General features: G+C 33.7%; 2 protein-coding genes and 1 long non-coding RNA gene across 3 annotated transcripts in view; 2 read left to right on the forward strand and 1 right to left on the reverse strand.

Moving 5' to 3' along the window:
* The first annotated feature begins 101 nt into the window (after positions 1-101).
* Positions 102-4,597, forward strand: LOC126828616 (PRA1 family protein 3). The gene is made up of 3 exons (XM_050558498.2): positions 102-314; positions 2,070-2,287; positions 2,696-4,597. The coding sequence occupies exons 1-3, from the start codon at positions 136-138 to the stop codon at positions 2,833-2,835; spliced, it is 537 nt and encodes a 178-aa protein (XP_050414455.1). The 5' UTR covers positions 102-135; the 3' UTR covers positions 2,836-4,597.
* Positions 4,598-8,753: 4,156 nt separating this feature from the next.
* On the reverse strand, positions 8,754-14,168 carry LOC126828617 (uncharacterized). Its single transcript, XR_007683175.2, has 4 exons — positions 11,753-14,168; positions 10,930-11,020; positions 10,028-10,119; positions 8,754-8,888 (listed from the first exon to the last, which is right to left on the reverse strand). It is a non-coding gene; the product is annotated as an uncharacterized LOC126828617 (long non-coding RNA).
* A 2,722-nt stretch (positions 14,169-16,890) lies between these two features.
* The window catches only part of LOC126827184 (prestin), a 51,090-nt gene continuing 48,774 nt past the window's right edge, over positions 16,891-19,206 (forward strand). Inside the window, exon 1 of the mRNA XM_050556422.2 lies at positions 16,891-17,036. Coding sequence (XP_050412379.1) covers positions 17,006-17,036 — 31 coding nt within the window. The 5' untranslated portion in view covers positions 16,891-17,005. The remainder of the gene's footprint in view (positions 17,037-19,206) is intronic.

A 19,206-nucleotide genomic window follows, 5' to 3' on the forward strand; every position in this document is an offset into this window, starting at 1 on the left:
AAAGATTTTACATTCTGTCGTGCACGTTATGATTCATATGTTAATTATGTAAAGTAGGTAAAGATTCATACTTCTGATGTATTATAGAAGAATATGATGAACAAAAATGTTGTAAAGGGTCTTAAAACAGACAACATGGCTGATGTAGAGTTGGCACCTCTTCGTGGAATTGAAGATTTTTTATTTGGCTCAGCCCGATTTCAGATCCCAAATATTAAGGATCCGGAAAAATGGTCTAACAGGGTGCTCAATAATTTGTTGTACTACCAAACTAATTACTTTTTAACAGCATTGGTATTATTTCTTGTAATTGGGTACGTAGACTTGGTGTTGAGTTACATTTTACCAAATCTGACAGACACAGGATGACACTGATCCGCAGTGAATATTCGCTTGGCCGCGACAATCACTGATAAGGATGACATTGATGCGGCTTAATGAGCTAGTAATATTAACTTTTTTCCTGCCACAAATTAAATTCTAAAACATTTTTTGTATATATTGGAAAAATAAATAAAGGCGTTTGACGTATTTGTAGGTAAAAATTATTTCCGATTTAGTGTAAATGGGTATTAAAATGACTAAAATGCAGCATTCTCTCCGAAGCAGTTATGTCTTATGTAAACAATGCATGCGCCATTCAGCCAATGATTCACACCGCGTGCTGTGACAGCACGTGTTAAGGCAGTCATCTATGACAGAGATATAATACGAGACTCGTAATTCTCTGTGAAACAGATTGACACAGGATATGTTCCAGTTTCTATTTTGTCTTAGTTACTTTAGTAACGAAGTCTTAGAGCAGGCTCTGCTCTATAAATATTGAATTTTCCAAAAGTTAAAATTGTCATGTGAACAGTCAATCAATATTGAATACATATTTTAACTTTTAAACCTGTCCCAAATGGCTGTAGAAGACCCCTACGGAACTTAGAAGTTCAAGGAATTTGGGGTGGGGTAGTGTACGTGTGTTTTGTTAATATTTATTGGGCTCACAAGTTAATGTTAGGACCTACAACTTTCATGAATGGCGTCTACCAGCGGGTCCTGTTGGCTTACAACTTTTCTTGCCGAATTCTAAACACTGATGGGCATACATGGTCGATGACTCTTAGGACAGAACCCGAAATGCCCCCAAAAATGTTTGGTTACAGAGGGCAGCGTCAATCTTTTGCAAGATCCCAAATTCGGGAAAATTTGATGGCCGCAAACACGTTTTCCTGCGATTTCAGTCCATGAATACAACAACTTCAAATTTAGGTGGCTGACTCAAATTCCAGTCAACAAATCAATCGTTTACAGTCCACAGACCGTAGGGAGAAAATTTAACTGCCATAAACGTGTTTTCGTGCTATTCCAGCCCGTGAATACAGTAACTCTAATGTGGTCTAATATAGCCTACCTTAAGTGGTTGACCTGATTCCCAAACAGCCAATCAATTGTCGCAGGGTAGGCTATAGGGGTCTCGCCCTCTCGGAAAATTTTTTGAAAATTTAACCGCCACAAATGCGTTTTTCTACTATTACATCCCGTGAGTTAAGCAGCTTCAAAGTTGTCCAATGGTTTGGTAACTGAAATCCCACTCTATGCCGATCTGAATTCCAACCATCCAATCAGACTGTTGCAACTGCATTCACAAATAATAATTGATGCCCGAAAAATGTTACACAATGTAGAGTGGCTCCAAACCATAATGTTTCAAATCTTAGTCAATTCAGTACAATTTTCTGGTACTCGATCACCGGTAAAAGAAAAGTAAAATTAGTGTTTTATTAGATTTCGGGCACTTATTTTTTCACTTTACCTGTCTGCCCGAAAAGTCAGATTGTTCAAGAAAAATACTTGTTTTGTAAATAAGCCCCTCTAGATCAGCTCACGTATATGTTTATAATATACATTATAGAGGTTTTCAAGGCATTTAGAAGAGTTGCTTGCATTCTAAAAGCCTTTCTAAATTATAGGTCTTGCTTTAATAATTAGGTCAAGGATTAAACAATATTATGTAAAATTTACTTGTTGTAAGTGATAATGCCTCTTTAAGCATAGTAAATATAAAGTTTATTTTTCAGAATAATTCACCCAATAAAGATGGTTCTTGGATTTGCTGCAATATCTGTTGCATTTGGTGGATTTGTATATTCAACAAATAACCAGTGGAAAGCAAGAAAGTTTAAGCGGGACCATCCATTAATAAGCGTTGTGGTCATTCTGGTTGGAGGTTATTTACTAGTTTATATGTTTGGTGCTGTGATAGTATTTATGTTTGGAATTGCTTTTCCTCTATTGTGTAAGTTTCTAGAAATTATTTAAGGGTGTTTTTGCACTTTACCGAAGATGTTAAACAAAACATATCTTTACTTTTGTAGTGTGGCCTACAGTGTGTATGCCAAATAACTTGACAATAGGCAGCATATGCTTACCATTACCAGAATATATATCTGATGTTGTCTAGTATCAAGTTTATATACATGTGGCTAAAAGTTTATAATTATATCCATCCTGACATTCAGGTTAATTATTTTGTTATGTTGGTCTACATGTCACCAGGATGTTTTATTAGTTTGTTTGCAGTGGGAGCAACCATTATTAGATTCTGGTTGTGCCTTGATCAAATGTTCTCAGAAATGAATGAAAATTAAAAGTTTAAGTGTTTAGTTTTATTATTTTAATTAAAACTTACTTACCTGTATTTCAGTAATTTTAATCCATGCATCGTTAAGAATGAGAAGTATGAAGAATAAAATAACAAACAAAATGGAGTATGTTGGTTTAAAGAGAACACCTATGGGTATAATTTTAGAAGGCCTAGGACAGGAACAGGAGGCTGGTTCCTAAATTATAAATCAACACTAATGTTCCTGAAATTAGTAACATGACATATAGAAGATAACATCATGTCTTCCATATGATATTTAGATGCAAGATGCTAGTGATAATGCTCATCTGTTATGGAAAAAAATACAAGTGAAAACTTTATAAAAGATATTTTCACTCTGTGACTATATTTATATATTATTATTCACATTGATCAAGTAATGCAATCTCAGTTTTGGTATGGTGACTGAATCCCCAGAGAACTGAAATTAACTTTTTACTAGTGAGTTAATTTGTTAGAATGATCAAGGATTTAGTTTTAGTCCTTTTGTAAAGGAAATAAATATAGTTAAAGAACAAAATGTAATAAATTGAAGTTTTAAATTATTGTGTGTGCTTAATTGGTATCATGATGTATAAGAATTTGCAATGGTGCTGTCTTATATAATCTTTAATATTTAAAATGACAAAGATATTTTTTTTTCAATTTAAACATTCATTAATCAGGTTATTATTAATGAATGTTGATGTGATGAGCTAGTCCTAAGGATTAAATTTTGCTAGTCATTCATACCAGGGTGGGCCCCAAAAACTATTACCCATTCTGATTGTGCACTACTTTTTTTAGATGTGAATACTTTAATATTTTTTTCAGAAAAATGTCACAGAAGCATGTTTTTATTGGATAGTAATAGTCTCCTATTTTGTCACTATTTCTGAACACGTTTCAATAATTAATAACATACTCAATACATGCACCCCTTCTCAGAATGGGTAACATTTTTTTGGCCCACTTGAATGGATTGCGTCACACAGGGAAGAGTTAATGAGATTTTTTTTCAAACATGCTGGGATTATTCCATAGAGCTAAGGAGGAATCCTATCGAAATTCAATCCAGCCAGGCAATGAATGATTTTCACAGAGTTACTGCCATGTCATAATTAAGGAAGAACCCTATTGAAATTCAGACTGGATCATCAAGAAATTGCCTAGTTTTTGCCAGACCCTATTACCGGTAATTTGAAACCACTGTTCAAAAAGCTGGTAGTTGGCGTATATTTGTTGTCTGGCAACACTATGTTAGTTTTAGTTGTAAAATTAGAAGTGTGCAGCAAGTAATTTGGTCAGTTGCTTTATTCTTGATTTTTCTCTTACATGTTTTTGTTTGTGATTACACACTGTAAAAAGTATGTTAGATTATCAGTGTTACCTATTAAAGCCACTAATTCATAACTGACCCAAACGAAAAATGAAATCCTTTTCATGGCTAAATCTCATCTTGTCTGTGATATGTCCAATTACAAAATGTAAATTTTTCTAGAGAAACTGTTTTCTGTTCACTTAAAAAGTATATTATTGTTAACCATTATCTGGGGTTTAGGGTGTGCAGTGCGCAATAGATTAAAAAACAAGAGCAAACAGAAGCTTTAGAAACACACAATATAAATTGCGAAGTAATTCTTAATGAAATCAACTATGTTTGACCACAATTCTTGTAAACACTCTAACTTTATGATATGATATACAGGGAAACAGATAGTTCCTCGACTTTCATGTATTTTATATTGTTATATTTACCATGTAAATTGAGATTATCAAACTTTTATGTTGTCTTCATTTGTTCTGCCTGTACATTTGCTGTCAGCCCTTTTCAGAAATGTATTTATTAATTGAATCCTTTTATATTGTGCAGTTGTAATTTAGGTCCTCACTGTATATTTTGTTAAGTGTTGTTTGTCCTCTATGTATCATTGAAATATGAAATAAATGGATATTAAAAGATATTGCTTTAGAAAGTTTATTCTTAAAGGAACAGTACCATACTTTAGTTTACCCACTGATAGAAGTGGTTTTAAGTATACAAATTAAATGCCAAGATGTAAAGAAATAGTCCAAACACTTGTCAAAACTATTGAGCTATTCAAAAATGATCAGGAGATTTGCATAATAATGGGGTAATTTAAAGGAAATTCCAACATGCAAGTGTACGAATGATGTGGTATGACGATCACTTACCAAAGCCAGGCAATGAAACATACACCCGCAGCAGCTACTGTCTGAACGTCTTAAATTTTAAATAGATTTCTTTAATTATGAACAAACTACTTAACTGTGGTTATTATAAACTTACCTGTGTGTTTCAAATCAACTCCCGTCAAATAAAACCCATTGCACAATTAAATATTCCAACGAATAGAAAGTTCTCGCTTGAAAAATTTGACTATTTACTTGTAATTTCGGCCGAGTGGAAGACAACATGACTTTCGTCAAGTATTGGTCGAAACCAATGAAGTTGTTGTTGGGGTGGTTTTACTTTGACAGATCCACGTGTTGCAATCAAAACAAAGTGCGACCAATTCGATTATCTGAGTTTGGGCAATGAAAAATATCAAATTATGGTTTGTATTAAAACCACTGCACAGATATTCGTAAAAATAAAGTCATATATAAACTCAAACTTCCGTATCTTCTTTATATTATAAATAATTTAACAAGCAAGATGAAGTTCACATCCAGCGTTTCCAACTGTATTGTCAATTTGATAGCATTCTTTCTATCCAATAATAACCGTTTCAAAATCCAATCGAAAATCTTATGTAATAATAGATAATTATATTTTTGAAAGTTTGAATTGAAAGAGGGCTTTATAGAAATAAAATACAAACTCAAATGATTCAACACTTTTTATGGTTTCATTTTCTGAATTTTATCCAGTTTTCAACCAGACAACTATGTTCTGTACTTAAAGAAAAAGATATTATAATTTCTTAAACCCACCTGCAAAGATTTGTCATCGTTTTGGTGCCGCATGTGAAAATTCTCCCATCCGAGTCTCTAATCAAATAATTAAAACAAAATATTTCAAACAAGAAAGCTATAGACTTTGTGGAGATTTTACTAGAATGTAAAAGAGGGTAACAAAGTAAAGGAATACGGACAGTAATGTGTGTGAACGCTCAAACTCAATACCGAGCCGAGACTTCTAATAGCTTATTCTTATGCTAAACTTGAAATTGTCGTAAAAGTACCAAAAACTATTTCAATGTAGTATGCTGTCACCCCTATGTACTAAATGATATCTCCCGAAGAGTGACATAATCAGTTTCAATTTTGGTATTGCTCAAATTTAAAGTTTGTGGGATTTCAATTTTTCAAGAGAGAATTTTTTTTACTTGTTGGAATATTTAGTTGTGCAATGGATTTTATTTAACGGGAGTTGAATTCTAACACACTGGTAAGTTTATAATAACCAAAGTTAAGCAGTTTGTTCATAATCAAAGAAATCTGTTTAAAATTTACGATGGTTCAGGCAGTAAGTATTTACTTCTTTGATACAACAGTGATTGCAGAACTGTTATACCAATTCAGTTTCAAGGAAATTACCCTGATTACCGGTATTCATATGTCCAGAAATTTAACATGGTGTTACTGATCTCTACTTCTGTCAGTAACAATAACTTCTTTCCTTTCTTTGTATTACTTTAGGATTCTTTAAATCTGTAACAGATCAACCTCACCAAACACCAGACAGGCAATGCTATCCAGTGATGTACAAGCATGGGGTTCCATTGATTAAAGATGGTATCATCTACTCGCACGTCACTTCTGATCAACCTTTATTTTACTTATAAAATTGATCTTGTACATCAAATATAATAAGTTTGACCCAGGCGTAACAGTAGCAGATTTGCATTTTGCACACAGAGAACTATCTACTGTACTTCGAGAATAGATCTCTGTCCTGAATGGCCGCCATATCAAAAAGTAAGTATATTGTTTTGTAATATGGTTGTACACCGTTTCAAATCTGTCATATACACGAAGACTAAATAAACCTTTTCAATTCCATATTTAATGGAAGCAGAACAAATACTTCTCAAAATTCTCGAAGTATATTTAGTGTTTTCAACTAAAATTGTCTATTTAGGACTTAAAATGTTGGTCAACTATCTCAAACTCTGTTCTCAAGAGGAGGTAATTGTAGACAGACAGCGTAAGTTTAGTATGGCAGATTTGTAAAGTCTAAATATGGCAAAAATAAATTTGTAATTTTGTAAACATTATAAGTAAAGAAATAGTGTGATGATCACTTTCTCAAGACTACTAGAAGATGTGTATCACTTTTAAATTTATTGCAAAATCCAGATTCAAATATATTAAAAAGCATTATCAAAAAGTTTTAATACCCAGTATGAAGTAAACATACTGAGTCACCAGTAACAAAATATTTACTAAATAAGTAAATAATAATTTATATAAATTGATTAATTTATCCAGTATTAATATTGTCAACATAGGTCACCAACAAACTTAAACATGCATTATGCAAGAGCTAAATCTGCCTATCGCAGGTCTCTCTTTAGGCCCTAAATGTTATATAAACTATTAATTAGACATTTTTTAACATGACAAAACCATAATCAACCATCAATGCCATCTGATAGGTCCGATTTTAAACAGATTTGAATCCGATCTGCGGTTCAACGGTGGTTGATGATTACCCATAAAAATGGATAATCAAGACTTTGTTTATTATCATAACAATGGTAACAATGACAATCGAAGCTACTGTGTTATTGAAATGATAATTTTTTGGCTCAGAGTGAAGTAATTTGACTGAAATTTTCAGCTAATTCCCTTTACATTATCTATTTTTTAACTATCAGCTCCTTTATCTAATCTTCCATAATGCCAGTGGATCTCTAAAAAGAAGTCATTGTTATACTCGTCAGTCCTTTGATAGGCTATATTTTCACCAATGAAAGTTTAAAGAAAATGCACCAAATACTCCTGCAAATAGGCAGCTGATTTTAACTTTTCATACAGCGTATAGGTCGCTTCTGATATGTTTGTTCAAAAGCAGTCTTTCCCATGATATCCTTGGATTCTCTTTTCTGCAAAATGTCAAGCTAGGATAAATCAAACAAAATCACTGATGACTGTGATGTTAACTTATAAGAAAAATAGTTAGTATCAACAATCCCTAAGTGTACTACCACCAACACTTTGTGAAGAGATTTTCCTTCCGTTTAATTAAAAGCATGTTAACCATGAAGATTGTTAATAAGAGTCTTTAAGAACACTATTGATCACTATCTGTTCTTTTTAGTTTTTCCAACAACAGTCCAACCATCACCTTCTTCTTCTGTTTCCATATTAGATTCATTCCTACTTGACTGGCTCACATCTAAATTAAAGTAGAACAAAGATTAAAGTCAAAAAGATAATATTTATTTGCTATATAATATGTATACATTTATTAAAATCCATTTTTTGAACATAAAAAGTTTTTTGTTACATGCATTGAGTTTCAGGATCTCGAGCATGGCAACTGTTTCTGATTCAGACAAAAACTTCTTAAATACTTGTGACAGGATACTTTTGTGAGTCAAATGGAATTCTTCCTGAACTGCATATAATAACACAGCAAGGTCTACAAACACAAAAAGCCACTGAATATTTATATCTCTGATAAATTTTCAATTAATTAAATACTAAAGACATACTACTATTGGGTTGCTGTGCAGATGAACTTTGTGACGTACTTTGTGTGGGTTGCTGATTAGTGCTACCAGATGTAGAGGGGCCGTCATTGATTTCATCTATGTCACTCTAAAAATTTAGAAAAAAAAACAAAAACAACTAAAGTCATTATGCCCAAGCCTGGTACTATTTTTTTTTCTTGCTTTCACTATTTTACAGTGTTCTAAATATAAAGAGATAAAAGCTGATTTATATTATCTTAGATGAGTTAGATAGAAGAACTAATTCAAGGGATAACAAAAGTTTAAGGAGTTATATATAGCTTCTATAAATAGATTAATAAACAGAATCTTTCCATTGTGAATGTACTGGTCTATTTTTCTTGGATACAGACATTAACAATTATCTCCTTAAAGCAATAACAATTCATATTCAATAAAACTTTACCACTTGCCTCGATTTCTTCATCACTTTCTGCCTTCTGACAATTATTAACCTGAGCAACAGGTAATGTTCTAATATATTCTTTTATTTCATCATATTTCTTTTCTTTAAATAACTGGTAAAATCTACATATTTTTTTGGCTATCTAAAACATAAATTTATAACTCCGTGAACAGGATATATGTAAAATAATTTCCTGCTTTTATACAGCAACAGACTGAAATCAAGTTACCATCTCATCAACACAATATATTGGTCATACTGAAACTACATGTAACAGTTCTATGATTAATATGTACACTGCAAGGGAGGAAAATTTACTTTTCTTTGAATCCCACCCTTCATGGATGTAAAAGTGTATATGGGTGAACCTAGGTTCCTTGCTTTATAATTAGACAATACATCTGTTTCTTTTTAATTAATCTGACTAGAAAGGGAATATATAACCCGTAATCATGTGGTTAGATCCTATGTACAGTATATCAACAACAAAATGAAATAAAGATCTTGTTATAATTTAATTGGAAGTATTTGGTAAACATTCAACCCAATTACAACTGACTATCAAAAACAGGACTTGAAAATTTGTGGGCTTTGCTAAATGTAGTGTGAGATCAGTGTCCTAATTACATATCGGTAGGAGAAAAATCAGAAAATATTAAAGGAAAGGTTCAAGTAAACAAGACATTCTTCGGAAAATACATTAATGTATATATTTCTGTCTGATAATTAAAATGTATTTGTCCATGATTTAATATGAAGATAAAAATTAGAAGTATACAAATGTCTGACATCATAGTGCACTACATATTACGTCATCTAGTCCAAACTCCAAACCTAGTTAATTTACTATTAGAATAGTGCACTGCTCAAGACGATGTTTCTGACTGCCAATTAATGCTGAACATGGTTGGAAAGGCATCTGGTTTTAAACCTTTATTTTTTTTGAAACTAAGTGTATCCACAACAATTCACCACGCAAGTCGTTATCGAAATGGTTCGAAGAAACAGCCTTGTTGTTGAATATTTTTTATTTCATGACCAGAACCAATGTTCCACAACCAGAGAATTGCTCTGTACCTTTCCGCTGGTTTTCTGTTTGGAGTTGGCAATTTTATAATAGATCACTTTCCAATTTTGCTGGTCTTATTTAAACACCCAAAGACTGCACATTCAGGCATGTCATCTGTAAGGCTAGTGCACTCTGACGTCAACAGTTTGTCCACTTAACTATTAATCTTAGTTTCGAATGGTTGAGAATTATTGATGTGCGGTATCACTTACTTCACTTAAACTTCCATCCTCAATTATTAAATCAAATTCTTGATTTAACACATCTTCTAGGTATTCTTCACACTCATATGTTTCTATTCTAGCTGTAATAAATATTATAATGAATCAGAGTAATCAGACTCTAATAAGGGATCCCCAACAGGCATCCTGCAATGCCACCTGCAGCCCTCAAAGTCCATCTGTGCACCCCACCGCCCAGGATGCTAAATCACCCCAGTGGCAGTGCCTTCTGGCCTTTGTGGCCGTTGGGTTAAAAATGTTTTAATGTAAAAGAAAAACTGTCACAAATAATTTGTATTTCTAGGTAGGGAGACACAAATGTTGCATTATAAAGAATTTACTTTTGTTTGAATTATTACCATACTGTTCCTATCATTTGCTCAGTGAAAGACTTCTTGCATATAAATTCACAATGTAATTTTTAAAAACGGAAATTTATTATTCTGAACAATTTAATAAAATGCAGGGTGGTAAAAATATACAGGTATATGTTATATCAGTACATTGTGATAAGTTTTGAACAAACAGTATCTTGTAGTACGATTTTTAAAGTCTTTTTTTTTTTTTATAAACAATATTTTTATTCAGGTTGTCTGAATGGGATTGGGGAACAGGCTTAGCCTATGTAAAGCCCCTCTCCCTTTTTAAAGTCAATATATATCATGATATTTTAATGAATAATAAGTACATGTATTCCCATTTCTGCAAATATTAATTACCGGTATCTAAATGTCAAAATCTCCTTAAATTTTGTTAACAAAGCCTACGCAGATTTTGAAAATAGTAATGATTTGACCAATTGTTGTCGATTAATAGTCCTTTTAGGCTTTTACAACAATCACACAAATACCCTATCTTTTTATTTGAAATAAAACAAAAATAAATATTCTTACAATTTTCACTAAACCAAGTTTCTGTTGCAAACACTAACCATTCCGCCTTTTCCTGACTGTAGGCACCACCAAAACCATGACTAACTGCTAACTAGATAAAATATAAATTCAGTCTGGTATTAACGATTCAATCAATATTACTGTTGCACACACTAGTTTGAAAAGGAAAGAACCTAGTTACTTTAGTAACGGATATTCTTATCGCTTCGTTCTGGATAGAGAGCGAAGCAATATGAATATCTGTTACTAAAGTAACTAGTAGTAGTACAACCCTTAAACATCCATTATGCAAGAGCTAAATCTGCCTATTGCAGGTCTTTAGACTTTAGGCCTGAAATGTTATATAAATCATTAATTAGACATTAATTAACTTATCCAGACCATAATCAAATCTCGATGTCAACGCTAGCCTGCGATGTTTACTGGATTAGGATAACATCTGCTTCTCCAACGTACAGATTAAAATGAGCAGAGACATTTCTGAAATGGTTATGTATAAACTACTCACTAGTGTTACAGTTACCCTGCGAATGACTACGATAAGATGTGTGTGCTAAGAAATAACCCTCGCATAACATACTGCATGAAGTTTTGTCTCTATAATATTATATAAGCAATGCTTGATTTCATAACTGGAATAAACCGATTGCGTTCCGTATAAATCGCAAGTAGTCCTTATCTTCTTGGAACCTCCATCGCACACGAAATTTGTCGTCATTTGACAAGTGATGCAATGTAAAAATATATCACATTTAAATATTTCAATTTACGATTGTATTATTCTCTACCAAGTTACTTACTAAAAACAAATTAACAGAATTACCTGCAGGGCAGTCCAGCTTTTAAAAATGCCATCTAATGCTCTGGTAAATGAAGCGTCGTCCGCTATGGGCGCCGCCATCTTGGTTTCCTCGAAAATTACAAATAATAAAGAGGAACGAAAACAACTTGCTGTCCAACCCACCAGTTCCAAATTTCATAGCAAACTTTGGTGTAAGTTGACAGGACCCTCAAAATTTTGGAGTGAAGTTTATTTTACATAGAATCTCATTTCAATCTCTTCCATTTACAAAATAACTGATTCAAACTCTTCAAAATCAAAGGTCAATAATTGTTTTATTTACTGAGAAGTCTTTTCCACTCCTTACAAAAAAAAAACTTTTGAAGGAAAGTACAGAGAAAACATTTGTTTCCTTTTTTAATTAACTGAATTTTAAAAACATTTTCACTATCTGGCGCCCTTAGTGCAGAACATTTTTGATTGCATTTCACATGATCAGGCCTTGAGATCTGACAATTACACAGGAGTGTATTTTGCTGGAGCCATTTAAAACACCCACAAAATTTCTAGAGGAGACTGCTTATGAATAGTCTAAATTACAAATGTACATTAAATAAACTCTTAATAAATGTTCTGTATTATTGTGAGTGTTCATAAATAAATAAACTAAACATTTGAAAGAATTTCCTTCTCTTTCTTTTGATATCAAACTAACAAAAATTAATCAGTCAAATCATAAATGTTCAATACCGATATTTATTAATCATGCATCAGTGGTCGACTGATTGTCAGTCTCATATTCGATCATATATTTCTATTTCACATTCAGAGTCTGTGGAATATTGAAGATCATTTGATCTAGACTCCAAGTCTATACAAGATATCCTTTGTTGAAAAGGCTTGGGTGGGCCCGTGGGGGAACTACAAATGACCTTGTAGGTACATGTACTGTCCAAAATAATTTTCGGACTTAAAGTGGCATTATGGAAGATTAGATAAAGAGCCGACAGTTCTCGCTATAATACTAATAGTTAAAAAAAGATAATGTAAAGGGAATATGCTGAAAATTTCAATCAAATTACTTCACTCCGAGTCAAGAAATCCTCATTTTAAAAACACTGTAGCCTTGATTATCATTGTTACCATTGTTACAATAATAAAAAAAAGTCTTGATTATCCATTTTTACAGATTATTCATCATCAGCCATTGAACCACAGATTGGATTCAAATCTGTTGAAAATCTGACCCATCAGATGGCATCAAGAGTTGATTATGGTCTTGACATGTTAATATAATGTCTAGTTAAAGATACAATTAGTGAAGAGCTAAATCTGCCCATTGCAAGTCTTTCTTTAGGCTTTAGACATTATAGAAATTATTAATTAGACCTTTATTTACATGACAAGCTCAAAATCAACTCTGTAGACCCTCGGATGGCTTGGATATAGCTTGGATTTAAACAGTCGACCATTTCATAATTAAATCAATAAATGGCTGACCAAGCTAACGTTTACCGTTGCTGACTGACATCACTGCCGCAGACTGCCGATGAAAGGCCTGTCAATCGAGGGTACTGAAGGCTGAAGCCATTGAGAATGTTACTTGATAATCGGGAATATGCGGGTGGAGTTATCGTCTGTCAACCAAACGATCTGCAATTCTCAGAGATGATGCAGGGACAGTTGATGCCTATTTCTAGTCTAAACTTTCAACAGTGATACCCTGTTAAAAATAAAGTAATTTGACTGCAATTTTCAATATTTTCTTTTTATATCATCTATTTTTGAATTATTATAGCAAGAATATGGCCAACTCTTTATTAAAGTCTTTACTAATGTATCTTTAAACATAGCCTACATTATGCAAGAGCTAAATCTGCCTATTGAAGGTCTTTCTTTGGGTCTGAAATGTGATATAAACTATTTATTAGACATTTGTTAACATGAAAAGACCGTGATCATCTCTCGATGCCATCTCATGTGTCGGATTCTCACTGGATTTGAATCCGATCTGCTGTTCCCCACTCATTGATGATTAAACGAAAACGTGGATAATCAAGACTTTTTTTTTTATTGTACAGACTTTAGTAATGATGATCGGGACGAGGCCCAAAATTCAATCGCTAATATCTCGGTTCAGAGTGGTGCAATATGACTGAAATTTTCAGCATATTCCCTTTATATTATCTAGTTTTTAACTACATTGTACTACAGTGCGAACTGCCAGCTCTTTATTTAATCTTCCATAATGTATCTTTAATAGTTCATATAAAATTTAAGGCCTAAAGAAATACTTGCAATAGGCACATTTAGCTCTTGCATAATGCCTAAGTTAAACAAATGGTAAAGATGTCTGAGATTACAAACTGGTCAAAATGAAAAACAGTCATAAAATTATTTATTTTCATTAAAATGCATACATATAGCAATCAGCATCTCTTCAAATTTTACTTTAGAATTAGAGACCTGCACCACCCATACATGGAGGGGATTTTCCAATATTTTGACCAGAATCTTCCCATTGTTTACATGTTTTTGCAACAATAGATAATGCATGTACACCAGAATTCAATTCTTCTTGTAGGGATTCATTCACAAGGCGATGTCTCTTTATCAGTGGAATAGTTTCAAACTTATCAGAAACAACCACAACTTTAAAATGTGTCTCTGATCCTTTTGGGACACTATGCATATGACTTTCATTTAAAACTTCTAATACAACTGGCTGAAATGTCTCTGTTAGTTTGCTTCTTATGGAAGTTTCAACCGGTTTTTCGAGTTTCGATGCCATTCCTCTACAGTTTCTGGCAAGAAATGGTCTTATGCTGTAAAAATACGCTCCTGTTAAAACTCTCTGCATCACAGAATTTACACCTTGAGTTTTAAACGCCGATTCTTTTTATAATTCTTTCGTTGGTTGACTGAAAGTTTCGATATCTAGTTCTAACCAATCAGAAATTGAAAGTAGGAGTAGGACCTTACAAATATCAACACGCGATTAATTAAATATAAACACGTAGATCTAATAAAATGTTTAACTTTGTCAACTTTACTTCAGCAATAAGCTATGGATCGACCTTGAACGGTTTACTGTGTTTGTCAAGTATATAATATAAATATATTAATAAACATTTTTTTTTTATCCAAAACGTTCAAGGAGTCAACAACAATGGCTAAATCTATTTGTTAAGGCTAGCTCAATTTTGTCAAGGTCGCTGAGATGCAAATAAGGTTAGTGCGCGTGATTGTTGGCGGAGATTGTAGGTTAGGGTTAGGGTAAGCATTTGGCTAGCCGCAGAGTTAGGGTTGAGGCATAGAGCTATATATAACTCTATGGGTTGGGGTTAGCCCTTGCCCTGTTTACATCTCGTGACCTATGACGAAAAATTGAGCTGGCATTATTAACCCGGAAGTTATTGTATATGCAACACGAGTAACTCATAACATAATTTAACCGATAACGCGAGTAATCCACGAAGTATAAAGGACGCCGCAGTGGTCTTCATTCAATGCGAGAGGGAGAGAGAAATGGGGTTTAACGTCCACTCGACACAAACTAGGTCATTTCGGGACTTCATTCAATGCATGGGGTGGTGTAATCATGATATAGAACTAACATAGTATGTCGTATACTTTTCAAAACACGAGTATTTTTAGTATATCGTCTACACCAACAATTAAAGAAAGTTTTCAATATTTTACCTGTCCATTTTTATATAATCAGGGGACCAAGCTACTTAGATTTTAAAATTCTACAAACATTTGTATGGGTATTACAAAACAATCATTCTTGCAAATTTTGTTTCAAGTCGTTAGTAGAAACTACCTTAAACTACCCATTATACCGGGACATCACAACTATGGAACAAGGAAAATTAATTTGAATAAACTTTAGTAAACACCATCAAAGCAATATACTCTCTAACGTATTATGAAATCAATGCGATTTAGAAGAATTAAATACCTAAATTTGTCCCCGTAGTAACCTTCGTAGAAGCGCCGTTTATTTGAACCAATCTGATTCAGCACCATCTAAGTGAAGTGCAAACTCTGAGTTATATATAAATATTTATATCGACGGGTGTTATATTTTTGCGAAAAGTAGCGCGTAATACAATATCTTTTAAAAAATAGTCTCCAATGTTACCCATAATTAAAAGTCGTAAAATCAAATTATCTTTGTAAGGCCAATTCTCTTGGTAAAGAAGACGGCGTGGGTTGTTTGACTTAAAGTTTAAAGAAAAAAAACTTGTCTGATATTGATGTTTTAGGTAATGCAAGTTATAATCTAAGAAAGACAGATCACTGCACTTTTTGCATATCCCATGTTCTGACCATGGCTGTCTAAAACGTTAAAAAACGTTTATATAGTGTCCATTACTGATGGAAAGTTTTATACGATTAACTCAGAAAACCATGATTATGATTAATGGCTTTTATTACTTAAGTTTTAGATGTATTCATCTTCCAGTTGTACAGGTGTACAGGATGGTTGATTATTTTAAAACGAGAGAGAGAGAAAGAGAAAGAGAGAGAGAGGGGGGAGGGGGGACAAATCGGTATTAAATAATACAATTCAGTTAAATAATTTGCTTGTGTGTAGGGGTCTTGTAGCAGTAGTACGGAACCGAAAAACCCACGAGGTTGGACAGGCGCCCCATACTCCTTGCAACGTACAAGCCTGGGATCGAGACCGTGCCACTTAACTGAATGGCGGAGCCAATGATCTAAAGTACACGCGCCAGATCACTCCACCCCCACCACAATTAAAACGAACAAATTTAAAAGGTATGCAATTTAATACGTGGTTTAAGATGGGGTCATTTCATGTAATGATCATTGTATAGAGGCATTGCACGCTTATTTTATACTCCGATGTCATCATTATCAAGGAAAGATCACATTTCGTTTTGTATAAAATTGTTAGATTCCTTGTATCAACGCGTTCAATGCCAGCCATGTTAAAATCAACAATAACAATACCGACGTACGTGTTGTTTGGAAAGCGATTGTCGTGTTGACCTCTCCACAAATTATATTTTTCTTGTTTTCAAAGTAAAACCTTTTGACACTCTTGTAAGATGTTTATGTCACCCGTACTCACGAAATAACCGTAGAATAAATACTGATTTACACTAGAATTACCACTAAGTCAGGTTTCAAACATTTGTAAAGTCACTTTAATAAGGTACCACAAAGAAATCACACAGCAATTAACTGTAGGTGAAACTACTCTTGATTTACAATATATACAGGTGCTTAGATACATTGTGGATATAGATACCATAGATTAACATGAGTCTGAAGAATTTCGGAATCCTTCCAGGTAAATTAATTAAACTATTGATTACCTTAAGATAATCTATTACCACAAAAAAGAAATCCAGAAACTAAGAAATCTTCGAGTATTGATCTAGCGATCACTAAAAGGGAATGGTGGGGCCAGCCATTTGGGAATTGCTAAAAGGGTAAATCTTTTAAATCTAGAAAGTCAGAATCTTCAAAACATCGAATAACGAACAAATAGGACGTCAAATTAAAATTACTAAATGGGGGAATTTTAAAACCCGAAGAATCACTAAAGCTCAGATCCACTAAAACGTTACTGGTTTTACAGATCCATCGGTTTACCGAATCCTCCATCCAATTTTTTGTGATTTTTAGTGATAGATCGTATTGATTTCACTAATTGGGAAATATTGGGACGGCACATCAGATTTTATTTCAGCTTAGTATTACATTATTCTTTATAATAAATTAATGGCGACACTGCAAAAAACATAGGTGTAAAGTCTGTTGGGTGGTCCCTGTCATTTAAACTGTTTATTTACACACACTTTAATGATAGACATTATTGAATACAGGTTTAATCAAACTAACACAAAAGCTTGTAAACCCCCCTTTCTACAAATTCCTTTACAGTAAAATGTCTTCCCCGAGTAAGGGGCGGATTGGGGCCGGGAACCGGCCCGGGCTCCCGTGTTAGAGCGGCCCCTTTTACTGACCGCGGAGCCCGGACGGGGGACCGGGGGCTCTCCCCCGACAAAATTTTGAAAAATGAACCCCAAATATGCGATTTGGTGGCATATCTGATTATAACCTCTGTCAAATAATATATCTCATAAATCGATTAATTTAGGCCAAAACCCCGACCTGCAAGTAATTTACAACCATCAACCTGTGAAATTATCATATCGTCAAATTATTAATTAACGTATTATCATTGTATCATCAAGAGTCAAGAGAATTTAACTGGTTGAGAAAATTGTTACCATTTGATTAACCAGTTAGGAATATTGAATAATTAGGAATATTTTCATTGAAAAATGTCCCATTCTTGTTACCGGGAGCGCTAGTTGATTCCTCCTGTGATGGAAGGCCACGAGACACATTGGTACAGAGTGACGAAGGTGAAATTCATGAAAGCTGCTTTTTGAATTTTGGATTTGTTGTTCCAGGTAAATTATTTTACCTTGACCCCGAACTTGAACATTTGACACACTACATATTGATTAATGAACATAGCATTAGTTCAGATAATGAATATTCGAGTATAAGGCCACACAAATTTAATTATGAGAATGCGTTTGTCAGAAGCGGCTGGCGGAAATAAAAATAAAAGTAAAATTTGATCTTGGACGCAAAATATAGCTACCCCGACAGTGTCGGTTGAATTCGATGAAATTTTCGGATGAAATTCGGAATCCCCATTGCAGGATTCCGAATTCCGGCCCACACCCAGCACACCCGGCCCAGAAAGTCTATTATACCAGCCCATTCCAGACTCCAGTGATGGCGTGGCGACCAGTTAAAGCCACCGGCCACATACAACATGATCATCATCGCTCCCACACTGATCCGCAGTGAATATTTGCTTGGCCGCGATAATCACTGATAAGGATGACATTGATGCGGCTTAATGAGCTAGAAATATTAACTTTTTTCCTGCCACAAATTAAATTCTAAAACATTTTTTGTATATATTGGAAAAATAAATAAAAGCGTTTGACGTATTTGTAGGTAAAAATTATTTCCGATTTAGTGTAAATGGGTATTAAAATGACTAAAATGCAACATTCTCTCCGAAGCAGTTATGTCTTATGTAAACAATGCACGCGCCATTCAGCCAATGATTCACACCGCGTGCTGTGACAGCACGTGTTAAGGCAGTCATCTATGACAGAGATATTATACGAGACTCGTAATTCTCTGTGAAACAGATTGCATCGCTCCATGACCGGTCCAATACCCCCCCCCCCCCACACACACACACACACACACACATATAATGTTCAGCAGAAAAGTTGTTATTTTAGACGAATTGGACAAAATTATTTTTTCCATTTCCGACAGACAGACGAAATAGAGTTAATGGGGGGAATGTTTTCGGTTATTTAATCTATCATACTAGTTTAATTGTTTACTTTGTAATAGTTATGCCCAGTATTTCTAGTTAAAAGAGCTAAACCCCGAACTCAATATTTTTCATAATATTA

Source organism: Patella vulgata, chromosome 7 (assembly GCF_932274485.2).
Source record: "Patella vulgata chromosome 7, xgPatVulg1.2, whole genome shotgun sequence".
Classification (NCBI taxonomy): Eukaryota; Metazoa; Mollusca; class Gastropoda; family Patellidae; genus Patella; species Patella vulgata.

Bases quoted from the DNA above. Each gene is read 5' to 3' on its own strand.
- LOC126828616 (XM_050558498.2), top strand. From the start codon at position 136: ATGGCTGATGTAGAGTTGGCACCTCTTCGTGGAATTGAAGATTTTTTA. The intron at 315-2,069 runs GTACGTAGACTT...TTTATTTTTCAG, and splicing joins GTATTATTTCTTGTAATTGG to AATAATTCACCCAATAAAGA. The intron at 2,288-2,695 runs GTAAGTTTCTAG...CCTGTATTTCAG, and splicing joins AATTGCTTTTCCTCTATTGT to TAATTTTAATCCATGCATCG.